Source organism: Entelurus aequoreus, linkage group LG19 (genome assembly GCF_033978785.1).
Source record: "Entelurus aequoreus isolate RoL-2023_Sb linkage group LG19, RoL_Eaeq_v1.1, whole genome shotgun sequence".
In the NCBI taxonomy this organism is placed as follows: domain Eukaryota; kingdom Metazoa; phylum Chordata; class Actinopteri; order Syngnathiformes; family Syngnathidae; genus Entelurus; species Entelurus aequoreus.
Window position 1 is genome coordinate 29,234,611 of NC_084749.1, and position 12,604 is coordinate 29,247,214.

Genomic DNA, 12,604 nt, shown 5'->3' on the forward strand with positions numbered 1-12,604 from the left:
GAACTCACGCAGTCACGGGGGAGAACATGCAAACTCCACACAGAAAGATCCCGGGCCCGGGATTGAACCCAGGACTACTCAGGACCTTCGTATTGTGAGGCACATGCACTAACTCCTGTGCCACCGTGCTGCCCATATAATATAAGATATTATATACATATTCCTCCTCATTTTTCCAAGTGTCCAAGCAAACACACATTCTCCCTAAGCAGTCAGTGGACCAAATGTGCACACTTCTGGCCACACCAGCAGCACACTTGTCCCAAACCTGACATCATAATAAGTGAAATGTCTCATTACTCTAATCAAATGACAGCAGTCATTTGTATTAGATTATTCTCTAATACAGATGATTTGGCCCACTTACAAAGAAAATAACAAAAAACATGTTTTTCATGATCTATGTACCGTACTAGGATTTTATGTCTGGGTGGGATTCCTGCTTTGAAAAGAAGTTGTACCCCTTTCAGAGATCACATTTAGTTCCTCTTAAAAATTCACATGTTACATAATGAGATATGTGCTGTAGCACAAACATGGGATAAAGTGTACATTCCTGTAATTTTGTGTCTGTAAAATATATCATTACAGTTTTATTAGCATTTCTGTATTCTACTGACAGTATACCATTAATTTTCATAAATTAGCATTCTTAATAAATGACAGTAGAATAAGCACACATCTTATTGGGGAGTGTGGGTATGCAGTACTTGTTTGTTTCACCAGTTATAAGCATTTACCTCTCTTAACTATGCTGCACTGTTAGCTATAAGCTAACCAGCAAAACAGCGACACACACGCATAACACGCTGTTAATGACATTAACAGGCTGCATGTGAGCCTCATCATAGTGTAACGACCTGGCATTTGTGTGTTGTTGGAGTTGCCTGACTTTCTGTATGACTGAGTTTACTGAGTGCATCTGTTGGCGCAAGTTAGGGAGAGAGCGAGCGGCTGCTGTTGATATGACAGAGTTGGTTTTGGCAAAAAATCATGTGTTTTGCTAGATAGTGTTTTTGGTGTGGTTAGGGTGGACAAAAAGTTTTGCTCAATAAAGTGATGCGTGTCCTCCTTAAAGCGTCTCAACAGACGTTGCAATAATTGAACAGTGCAGACATTGCTTTATCTGTTGTTGCCGCTTCTTCCCACCTGTCACTCACAGAGTTGCATTGCAAAATCGTACAGAATAAATGTGTTTATTTGGTTTAGAGTTTTAGTTGGATTTTATTTATTTTGTTTGCGGCATAGATTTGCTGTGCACAGAGGACACGTGAGCAGTGCACAATTGTACAGGCACGCACCTTAGAGGGAATATTTCTTATGACTTATTATTAATCAATCAAAGTTTATTTATATAGCCCTAAATCACAAGTGTCTCAAAGGGCTGCACAAGCCACAACGACATCCTCGGCTCAGATCCCATTATCTATGCTTTTGAAGTAGGCTGTTAATTAGTTTTTTGGGCATCAAATACTAATCACAATAATTCATTAAAATTAAGCGCATTATGCAGTAAATTGCCTGATAAAGACACATTTGTTAGTGGATAATTTGTATCTGTTAGTAATATGCAACTGTAATTATTTCATAAGTATTTTATACTCATATTTACTATACACTGACCTTACATAAACTGCAATATTGAAGGTCACTTATTGTACATATGTCTACCTTGTGTGTTATAGTGTACTTAGCTGTTGTGTACAGTAGCTGCTAGCTCCTAATAGCCTATAGCCTACCATGTTTACCTTTTGTAAATGACTACACTACAATACAAGAAAACACTAACCTTATGTGCTTATTGGAGGACATTTAGCCTTTAACTGACTGTCCAGCTTTGCACAAATAAACGTGGTGCAGGACTGCTTTCATCAGACCTTGTATCGGGGGTTTTAGATGCAAGCCAATATCCGATACTTGTTTAATTTTTTTGATATCGTATCAATATCTAGATCGGATCGTGACACCTCTAACTGTGCTGCACAACAATACCAATATTTCTATACAAATAAAAGTGTGGATTAAAAATATTTTAATTACATATACCTGCACAATGATCTCCAATGTATCAAGGATGATCAAGTTAGCCTCTGTTGCAAGGTTACCATCAATAAGTGCTTCATGCTCCAACTCTGCTCTGGTCCTATAATCACAGAAAAAGAAACCAGCGTCAGCATGTAAGTACCAACAATTTAATGTCGACCAAGGTACTGTACATAAAAACTCCAGGAGGTCTCATTTCCAGCCACCACAATCAAGCCAGTTTTCCCAGAGAAGACATAAGGAAAATATTTTAATTACTTAATTAAATAGGAGCAAATTTTTACAACAACAATTTCTCTTCATCTTTGTAAAAGCCAAAGGCTTCAAAGCTATGCTGCTGGATGGCTCTTTGAGGACATAATGGTCTATTTCCAATTAAATCAACCAATTAGGATGGCCAATTTTCAACCTTCACAATGACTGATTCAAAGACAATAGTAATAGATTATTTGTGGTTGAACATTAGTTCAGCTGCTTTGAAATCATATTTCATGCATGAACCGGGTGGCTGAAAAACAAATCAATTTCTCCGAGACTGGTTCGAATTGGCTCACCAAATTATTAAAAGGTACCGTATTTTTCAGACTAAAATCGCAGTTTTTTTCATAGTTTGGCCGGGGGTGCGACTTATACTCAGGAGCGACTTATGTGTGAAATTATTAACACATTACCGTAAAATATCAAATAATATTATTTAGCTCATTCACGTAAGAGACTAGACGTATAAGATTTCATCGGATTTAGCGATTAGGAGTGACAGATTGTTTGGTAAACGTATAGCATGTTCTATATGTTATACTTACATACCATAATAATATAATGACATCAACACAATAGTCAGACTAGTTCCTTCTCTTTAATAACATATTTGTTAGAACAGAACCAAGTCAATAGTATACAACAAAACTAAACAAAAACAAAAACTACTATTTGCTACTCATTTAGATCCTTTGTTTTTTTACCCTCAATGTCCTCCTGTGTCCATGGGATTATTCCCTGAATTTTTAAGCCTTAACAAAAACAACAAAGTAAGCTTGCTCTTAGTGTTTAACATTTGAACCTAGCCCTCGAGTGATAATACTTGATAATGATACTTAAGATGATTAGAAATGCAGTTAATCTGCTGTAATGGAGATGATTGTTTATTTTGGGGAAACTGCTCTACTTTGTGTATGAAGACACATAATTAGCTGCAAGCTGCTTGTCAGCCGGGGAACTAAAAATAAGTAGCCAGAGGGGATCTGTGTCTGTGACCGACATTAAAAAGGTATTGATCGGCAATGGCACTCAGACACTTTTGCAAAAAATTAGGCTGATACTGATCGGTGGCCAATTGATCGGCACATCCCTAATAAAAGGCAATGAACTATAGTTATTTTGACAGGAAGTACTACAGTACATTCGAAGATGACGTTAACACTTGGCTCTAAATGACTTATGCGATATTTGCCAGAATATATGTGCTGTACAACAAAAAGAACAGAGAAACAGATTTTCTTCTAAATTCTGCCACAATTAGAAGGAAAACACACCACTCTCAGGCTAAAAATAAGCCAAACACAGACAGCCAATGCGACTCAGCCACCACTACCTAAAACAAGCGCAATGTTATTGGGACAGATTGAGGAGTGTAGAAGGGTAGGAACCGGCATAGAGACATAACTTGTAGTGTGTTCATGTGCATGTGGGAGCTTACAACTCAACAGTCAAATCAATCCAGATATTACTGCAGCATCTATAGCATTAATTTGATTAAAGTATGATGTTTATGCATTAATTAGTATTAAAAAATTGTGTATTTTTGCTTGGTAATACTGTAGAAAAATAAACACCAAATAATGCCCATGTTGATTGATTGATTGATTGAGACTTTTATTAGTAGGTTGCACAGTGAAGTACATATTCCGTACAATTGACCACTAAATGGTAACACCCGAATAAGTTTTTCAACTTGTTTAAGTCGGGGTCCAGTTGAGGGTCCTCTTACAACTATACAGTTGCACTTAACAACTTTAGAATATTTAACATATGGATTGATGATCGATGAAAAACTGGGATTGGAAAAAAAAACATTGAACAACCTAAACTCATTTTACATCTGTAAATGTCAGTGCTTCCACATGCATGTGAACACAACGCCCAAGGAAGTCAAAGAAAAAAAGCACACAGCAAAAATGGGTCATACAATACCTTACTGATCTGTGACTCCTACATAAACACACAGCAACATGAAAGAAATTAACAGAAAACTAAACTACACTAGAGCCAGTAAAACAATTGATGAAGTACACGAAATGAAAAAAATTAAATTAAATAAACTATATATATATATATATATATATATATATATATATATATATATATATATATATATATACACATATATGGCAAGAAAGCAATAGTGTATTTGGTTTTAACTGCAACTACAGAAATGCTGAAATAAAGCATATATAAAACAATCAACCTGTGAGACTCCACTTGTTTTTGGAAGATAGTAAATGACAGAATAAGAAAGATCGTATTGCATTAACACAAAACCTACTTATCTAATCTCTCACTGTTCTGTCTCCAATGGGTCATGTCCTTTCTCCACCGCAGATTTTCCTGGCTGCCAAAGGCACTGCCTGATGGACTCCGCTCTAAACAAAGAACATATTTATTAGTTGTGTTCATTTTGTATAAAGGGTGGATGCATACAGAGAAGGGGAGACATTTAATTCACAACTACAGGCATTTGTATTGTTTGTAGTAATAATATCCGATATTGATAGCAGTTAGATATCATCAAAAAAACTAGTATCGACTTGTATCTTAAATCCCAGATTAAAAGCGCTTTTAAGATTTCAAGATTTTAAAATCTGCTTCTTCCTACTCCTTTTCGAACGTGATGTAATGAAACAAATGGAAATATGTGATGCGTTACATTGTATCGTATGCATGTTCGCAATAAACTGAAACTGAACTCCCAACACAAGCAGTCCTGCAGCGTGTTTACTACTTGTGCAAAACTCGACAGCCAATTAACAGCTAAATGTCCTCCAGTAATCAGAATTAGTTATTAACCACACAAGGTTGGTATTTTCTTGTATTTTAGAGAAGTAATTTACAAAAGCTAAACATGGTAGGCTATAGGCTATTAGGAGCTAACAGCTACACAAAAGCTAAGCACACAATAGCATACGATCTAGACCTATGTAATAAGTATCCTTAATTAAATGATATTGCCTTCTAAAACACCACGTGCCAATATCAACAAGTATCAAATAATTATAATAGCATATTACTCCAAGGTAGAAGCGTATTAGAAAGTACCCGGACACAAACATGTCCGCGTCATTCAACTTACTGCGTCATGAGCTGAACGTAATGAATTTTTGTGGCCACCACGGCCGCCTTCGAATCATCGAGGATTCAATTCAGAGGAGTCTGCTTTGAAAATCAACTTTGCATTCGAATTCTCGAACATTAACTGTCCTTCCTTTGTTCACTGAATACCTGCTTGGGACTCTGTGTACAGCAAGTATGTTTGGGAGGACAGATTGATGGCGGTCATCACATCTTATTTACATATTTGTAAGAGATTGCTGTGTACAGAAACATTTATTTTATCGAGAGTAAGAGATAACTCTTACCTGCTTACAGTTTCGGCTGTCACTATACTTCTTCAGAGTGGTCACTCTTTCCTAGTGTGACGGGTCTAAAAAAAGCTGGCTACATTTTGGCCTCCTCCATTTGTCTGCGCACATGAACATGGTACTAATAGGATTGGGAGAATGATTCTACATGGTTTGCGTGCTGCTGTTACACACGGAGCTTGCAATGCCACCACGCGACTCGGACCGGCAGAATCCTGCCATCGGCAATGATGGGACTTGCCGAAAATTGGACTTAAAGTTGTAGCTATCCCCCGATAAAGGTGACCATTCTCCCGCAGGTTTACATATGGAAACTTTATGACTTTTACTCCCTCCATTTAGTCAAGTTTGATTTATTCTCTGTGCTGGGTGGGACAAAACCAAAGACCTCAGTAAACTATCCAATCTCTATAGTGTTCAATTGTTAAAGTGATTAAGTCTCTGAAGTAGAAAATGTCACACATAAGATCTGTGTTTTGTTCACTTCAATGAAAGAATATTACTTTTATAAGATTGAAGCCTTCTGTCAGTCATCTACAGACTTTTCAAAGCTATAGATTTGACTGATTGTCGACTATGCGCAAAATCTTGAATCAGATTCAGCTATGTAAATCTTTAATTGATGGCATCCCTAGTGGTCACTGGTGTTACTAAAAAACAATTACCATTCTACTTCAAATGTAAAGACGGCATACGTCCGTTCCAGACAGTTATTATTAAATAGGTCAAGGTTTTTCCATAAGGACCATTGTTCTGAGTATTTCACTTAATCAAGCCTTTTTCTAACATTCCACACTACAAAATAATATATCAATCAATGTTTATTTATATAGCCCTAAATCACAAGTGTATGTATAAATATGTATGATCCGTACTGTGCAATTTACTTAGGGCTCCAATATCGATATAAGTGAAATACGGGACAGCCCTAATTGTTAGCCAGATTTACACCACAATTCTTAACAGTAAACCTGTAATCAGGTACGATTTCTACCTCTAGGTGTCATCTACAGCCATGCAAAAATTTTTTTTTTTTTGCAAAATACACCACACATATTGCTTGGAGGAAAAATTACTTTTGTGTTTTTTTTCCTTAAGCGCGTGTGCTTGGTGAACTCACCTAGCTGTCCACGGCTGCGTCGCACCATCTCCTGTCTGGCACCGATGCTACCCAGTATGGCCTCCTCTAACTTGGCTTTCATGTCTTTAGACTTCTTAAAGGTCAGACTGTTCATTCGCTCAAATGCCTTTTTCCCCTGCATGGTGAACACAACATGGGCCTTGTATCCAGAAGTAAAGAGTGAGTGGCAAAAGAGAAAAACCCAGGAAAGTCATTTGCAGCACAGCACTCAGGAAGCAAAGCAGATTAATTGTTTAAAAACATGCATTGACATAAAAGACAATAGCAAAGCAGAATGAATCATGAGAAATTGACGAATGAAAATACATGCTTCTATAAAAGGAAGAAAGCAGGCTGTTTTGTTGAAAAAAAACTAAAAAACAGTAGCCAAAGTAAATTAGTTGCAGAGAAAGTGATGTCATGTATCCTACCTTGTACTCAAAGCAAGAGACACAGAGGTAGAGGAGCTCTAATAGGCGGTTCAGCTGCGACACTGAAAGATCTGTGAACCACTTCTGCAACACCAGCTCGTCAGCATTTTTTAGCACCCACAGTAGACAGATAAGTAGACTGCGACTTGACTCGGCCGAGAAGCTTCCATGCTGTCGATTCGCCTAGAGGCCGTGAAAATTTCAAAAGACAACAAATAGGTCTTCACACAGTTGATGATTGTAATTAATAATAATAATAAATTCAACTTAGATGAGTGAAAGAAAAAGCATTGCAAGAGAAAACAAAAAAAACTATCTCTTACCTGCGAATTCAACAAGAAGCTGCTCGGTCGGGACATCGGAGAGGTAGTGGCAGTGCCTGCTATTGCCATGGCAACGGTTTGATTAATCATGCTGTTTGCCTCTCCCTCCGCATCTTCCCCATTGCTGCTCACAGCTGCTCCCTGGGTACCACCTGATCGACCCCATTGATTGAGGGACTCTAGTAAAAGGAGAGGAAAAGGTTTAACAAGTTATGTAGAACAATAGACACATATTGACATAAAACATAACAGTGTTTGTGTGTTTTTATCAATGACATATTTTCAAAGGGGAGCTGTCTGCCTATTGCTTGTATCCTGTCACGTGACTTCTTCTCGGAAGTGAAAACCAGTGGTGGTCAACCAAGCCAAGGTGGCTGTTTTACAGCAAGCAGCGTACAAATTATTTGAGTACAAAAGAGGCTTAAATCTTCCCGCAAAAAGCAGATACGAGCAAAAGATCAGACTATGCAATGGAATAGATCCCCATACTTTATCAAAAAAAGATTTGTCGAGTGATATCAAGGATTATACGTCAGTCGCACTCAGACATATCAAACTACTGTGTTCCTGATACCATTATACACCACAAAACAGATGGAAACTTAGGAAAGCAGGGAGGTCTACAACTTCTTTGTGTGTAACTGGGTCAAGGAAATTGGTATCAATATAAATATGCATCGTTTTTGCTCGGGTAAGGTTGCATTTCATGATTTAACTTCGCATCTACAGTCATGTTTGTTGCTGTTGCACGGCCCGTTTATGAGTAGCGTGTTTTTCCTCGTCATTATCAAAATATAAATGTCAACATTGTGTATGTGCTGAAAGCTTCATTTATGATTGTTGTCTTTGGTAAAAGCTTAACTCTTAAGTTTTGCTCACAATTTCTTTCTTTTATTTAGACTCGCCGAGTTGGTGCTTTTCAAAATACTCGTAGCAAACATGTGTTAAAGAAATACAAACAAAACCAAGATAACACTTAAATGGGAAATAATAATCATTAAATGTATATCAAACAAACCTTATAGTGATAACTGCAAACTCATGCATTCTTCGACTCTGCTCCCTTGGACTGGAGTATGAGCTGCTTTTCTCATCGTCGTTTTGTAAAATCTTGCACTCTTCTGCCGTTTTTGATTACCTCTCGAGGAACTCTGAAGAAACGTTTATCCTTTTTGCGATTTGAACGATTTGTACAGCCGAGAACAACACAAGCATAGGAAATGTTTTCTTCGAGAAAGGCTATATGGCGCCATTAAGAACAGAGCGCGCTGGACAACCACGCATATTTAATGGATGGGATGTGAGCTGGATGTGACGCCAGTTAAATCTAAGCAATAGATAAGAGTGTGCATACCAGGCTTGTGCAAAATTTTTAATTGAATGGAGAATGTTCCCTAAATTCCAATTAAATTCCATGAATTATAAAATTGAGGTTGCAAAAAGGAAGTACAATTAAAATTTCAATTGATAATTTTGGCATCTTCCAGAATCTCACATTCACCTGCTCAGTGGCCTAGTGGTTAGAGTGTCCGCCCTGAGATCGGTAGGTCGTGAGTTCAAACCCCGGCTGAGTCATACCAAAGACTATAAAAATAGGACCCATTACCTCCCTGCTTGGCATTCAGCATCAAGGGTTGGAATTGGGGGTTAGTTAAATCACCAAAAATGATTCCCGTGCGCGGCCACCGCTGCTGCTCACTGTTCCCCTCACCTCCCAGGGGGTGAGGGTGATGGGTCAAATGCAGAGGATAATCTCATCACACCTAGTGTGTGTGTGACAATCACTTTAACTTTAATCATGCTTTACAGTATTACATAAATTAACATTTGACATATTTCAAAGCAATATTTTATGAACCTCATGGACACGTTTTATTTTAATTACAGTAAATATTTGTATATGACACTTAAGAATAAAAGCATCTTCTATTAAACTAATAAGTTGATTTGATGTAATATAACTTTAAAATTAAGGAAAATGGTGGGAAAAGACTTAATTTCCCGGAATGCTTTACTTTTTCTAAATATTCAGAATGGTTTCAAAGCCAATTGTTTGATAGCCTCTGTTAAAAAAAAATTGATAGTCAGATAGTTTCTGGTTTCAACTTCAATAAAACCTTTAAGGGACTTATGACACATAAATGATACAATTTTACCTGATAAATTAATAACTTTAATACATGATTAGTGCATTTATGGCTGCAGCCATAGATTTTTTTAATAATCGATTAATCTACCAATTCATTTGTTTGATTATTCATGTAATCTAATAAAACACACATTGTAGCCTTAATGTGTCTTTCAGGGGAAATAGTTATTTATTCTTTCTTATGAATGAGCATGACATTTACTTTTACCATGAGAGAATCACTATTTATTACTTATATTAAAAAAAAGAAAAAGTTAAAAAAAAACAACTAAAAAAATGTGTTGCCTCAAACCAGGTAATGGATAACAAAGAAACAAACTAAACAAAAAGCTCTCTGATAAGGTATGATAAATAGAGTGACAATGTATTAAAGAATTTAACACATACTGTGTTCAATGTTTGATGTTCAGGCGAACAACTCGGTAGCATAACACGCACACGCACACGCACACGCACACGCACACACACACACACACACACACACACATACTTGATGCTAAAATGTCCTCGCATGTGTTTGAATAAAATATTTTTTAATAAAAGTCAAGTATATAAGGTGGCGTTAGCTGGCAATATAGACTTTTACCTTGTTACTTCTTATTTGCTGCTCTTTAAAAAAGCAATATGCTTTCTGGTAATGTGCTGCATCATCGTAGAGCTGCATTGAAATATTAGCTCTTTGACAGGGCAAACATTTCACCACGACATCTATCTTTTAAATAATCGCAAAACTTCTCTCTCGATTTCTCTGGGACCTTTGCTATTTCCACCTCGTCGTCTTTTTTCTTTAGCAATCTCTCTTTATTGGCACTGCGCTGTTCCCACATAGACACACACACAGGCCACATCACTGCCGGCAGCACGAACTACATTACCACTAGGTGCACCACTCTCATGTGCGCTGGAGCATTCTTGCAGAAACAATGTCCTCATATTTTACTCATTAACGGAATCACATAGCCAGTGATTCTCAAATTGTGGTACGGGCTCCACTTAGTATGCCAATAAATCCCTTAGTTAAATATGCAAACAGTGTTACTGTTCAAACTGTGCGTAATATTACAGTGGCCAAAAATATTAAACACTCGTTAAATAAAACCTATGCCTTGTTTATATTGAATATTTAGGCCTACTGTGCAACTGTATTTTAATGTTGGTCATTATCACTTGAAGAGCCAAGTGTTTTCTAAGGTGGTACGTGGTGAAAAAAGTTTTAGAACCACTGATTTAAGCAACAAAACCGATTAAAAATAATGCTTTTTTTTCTAACTGAATTAATCAATGTAATCGATGAATCGTTGCAGCCCTAATTGCATTTACCATGATGTTGTGCCATTTGTTCATATTGAAATGATAATATTGTTACACATTATTCAAAACTGAGGCAATTTGTGTTTTATTTTGTTTGTAAAGTACTTAAGCCAAAACTTTTGTTAAGGGTGGCAAATGTTTTTCTGTTAAGGCAGGGGTCCCCAACCTTTTTTCCACCAGGGACTGGTTTAATGTATGCATTATTTTCACGGACCGACTTTTCACGTGTGGCAGTTAAAAACAGCAAAAAAATTAGCATGAAAAGTCAACTCACTATAACGCTGAAATAATGGGAGCCCTGGGCGTGTTTCTTTGCAAAAAGATGGTCGCCGGCACGTTGATGGCATATACTGTATACCAGTGTTTCTTAACCATAGGGCCAGGGCCCAGTGTTGGGCCCTGGCCTAACACTGGCCTAAGCGCCCCATAGAATGTAATATATGTGTATTTTCAGCTGTGGTCCGCATAGGCCACAGCGGTACTTAGTTGTAATACACTTTTCTACCACTTGTGGCAGTAATGACAATATAAAACAACCAGAGTGAAATTCAGAGAGAAATTTCTTAAGCGCAAAAATTATGACTGAAGTGGTATTTTCATTTGCACTTTAATTTTATTGACAGTTAAGTTAAAAAACATGTTCATTATTAATTTAGTTTATTTATTTTAGCAGAACATAATGTATATTGTATGTAAATGTATTTTGTCTAATCAGTCTGACCTAACCCTAAGGTTTATTTCTTAATTAATAATTAAATCTTTGTAATTAACACATGCTTTTATATAATTTTACAAGGTAGGGAACTGCAAGTATGTCAGATATTTAATGTTATTTAATATGATCAAAATCAAGTGTAAAATTACTAATTCAGTGTTAACATTGGAGTGGGCCCAGAGTCCCTTTGTAGTGTAGGTACTGAGGTCAAACAAGTTAAGAACCCCTGCTATATACAATGACCCTGCAGATGGAAATTAGCCTTTGGCTACAACCTGACACATTAAAATTGTATATGTTCATTAATGTGCATTAATGTACTGTAACAAAGGGCAACTTCCTGTCAGGAGTTGTAATACACATTTATGAACAATCTTATTGGTGTGTTTAGTGGGACAGACGAAAGTTAAGTTGGAGAAAATATTTTAGTTTATAAATCAATTAAAGTTTCTGTGCGGCCCGGTAGCAAATGCGTCACGGACCAGTACCGGTCCCCAGACCGGTGGTTGGGGACCACTGTGTTAAGGGACCACCCAATATAATGGTAGAGGTAAATATTGGAACGTTTATGCTATAAATCTGAGTATCTTGCTTTAAGAGACAGAGGGAAGGATGAGAAATTGTGGACACAAATTTTTTTTTAGTAAAATAGACACTAATGTATGGCTATCATAAATACAACAATTGGCTTTAATTAGTACCTGTAAAGTCATGAAGCTGAGGCAGCGTCTCCATGACAATGCCAATCAAAGGAAGGTAGAGCATTGCAACCCGAGCTTTGACCTCAGGATCCGCATAACGGGGGTCGGAGTCATGGCTAGACAGGAGGTTATGAACAACACTCACAACTTTCTTGTGCAAGCCAAACATCCTAGAC

General features: G+C 37.1%; 1 protein-coding gene across 15 annotated transcripts in view; it reads right to left on the bottom strand.

Annotated features, from left to right (window-relative positions):
* dock7 (dedicator of cytokinesis 7) overlaps window positions 1-12,604 on the bottom strand; it is a 97,912-nt gene that overhangs the window by 22,861 nt on the left and 62,447 nt on the right. For 6 of the 15 annotated variants that reach the window (XM_062028243.1, XM_062028235.1, XM_062028238.1 and 3 more), the window contains 6 exons: window positions 12,429-12,598; window positions 7,553-7,731; window positions 7,230-7,412; window positions 6,799-6,934; window positions 4,586-4,682; window positions 2,047-2,143 (listed from right to left, as the gene is read on the bottom strand). In XM_062028243.1, the coding sequence (XP_061884227.1) occupies window positions 2,047-2,143; window positions 4,586-4,682; window positions 6,799-6,934; window positions 7,230-7,412; window positions 7,553-7,731; window positions 12,429-12,598 (862 nt within the window). Of the gene's footprint in view, window positions 1-2,046; window positions 2,144-4,233; window positions 4,252-4,585; window positions 4,683-6,798; window positions 6,959-7,229; window positions 7,413-7,552; window positions 7,732-12,428; window positions 12,599-12,604 lie in introns of all 15 variants that reach the window. The other 9 variants (XM_062028242.1, XM_062028240.1, XM_062028228.1 and 6 more) reach the window with 3 other exon arrangements.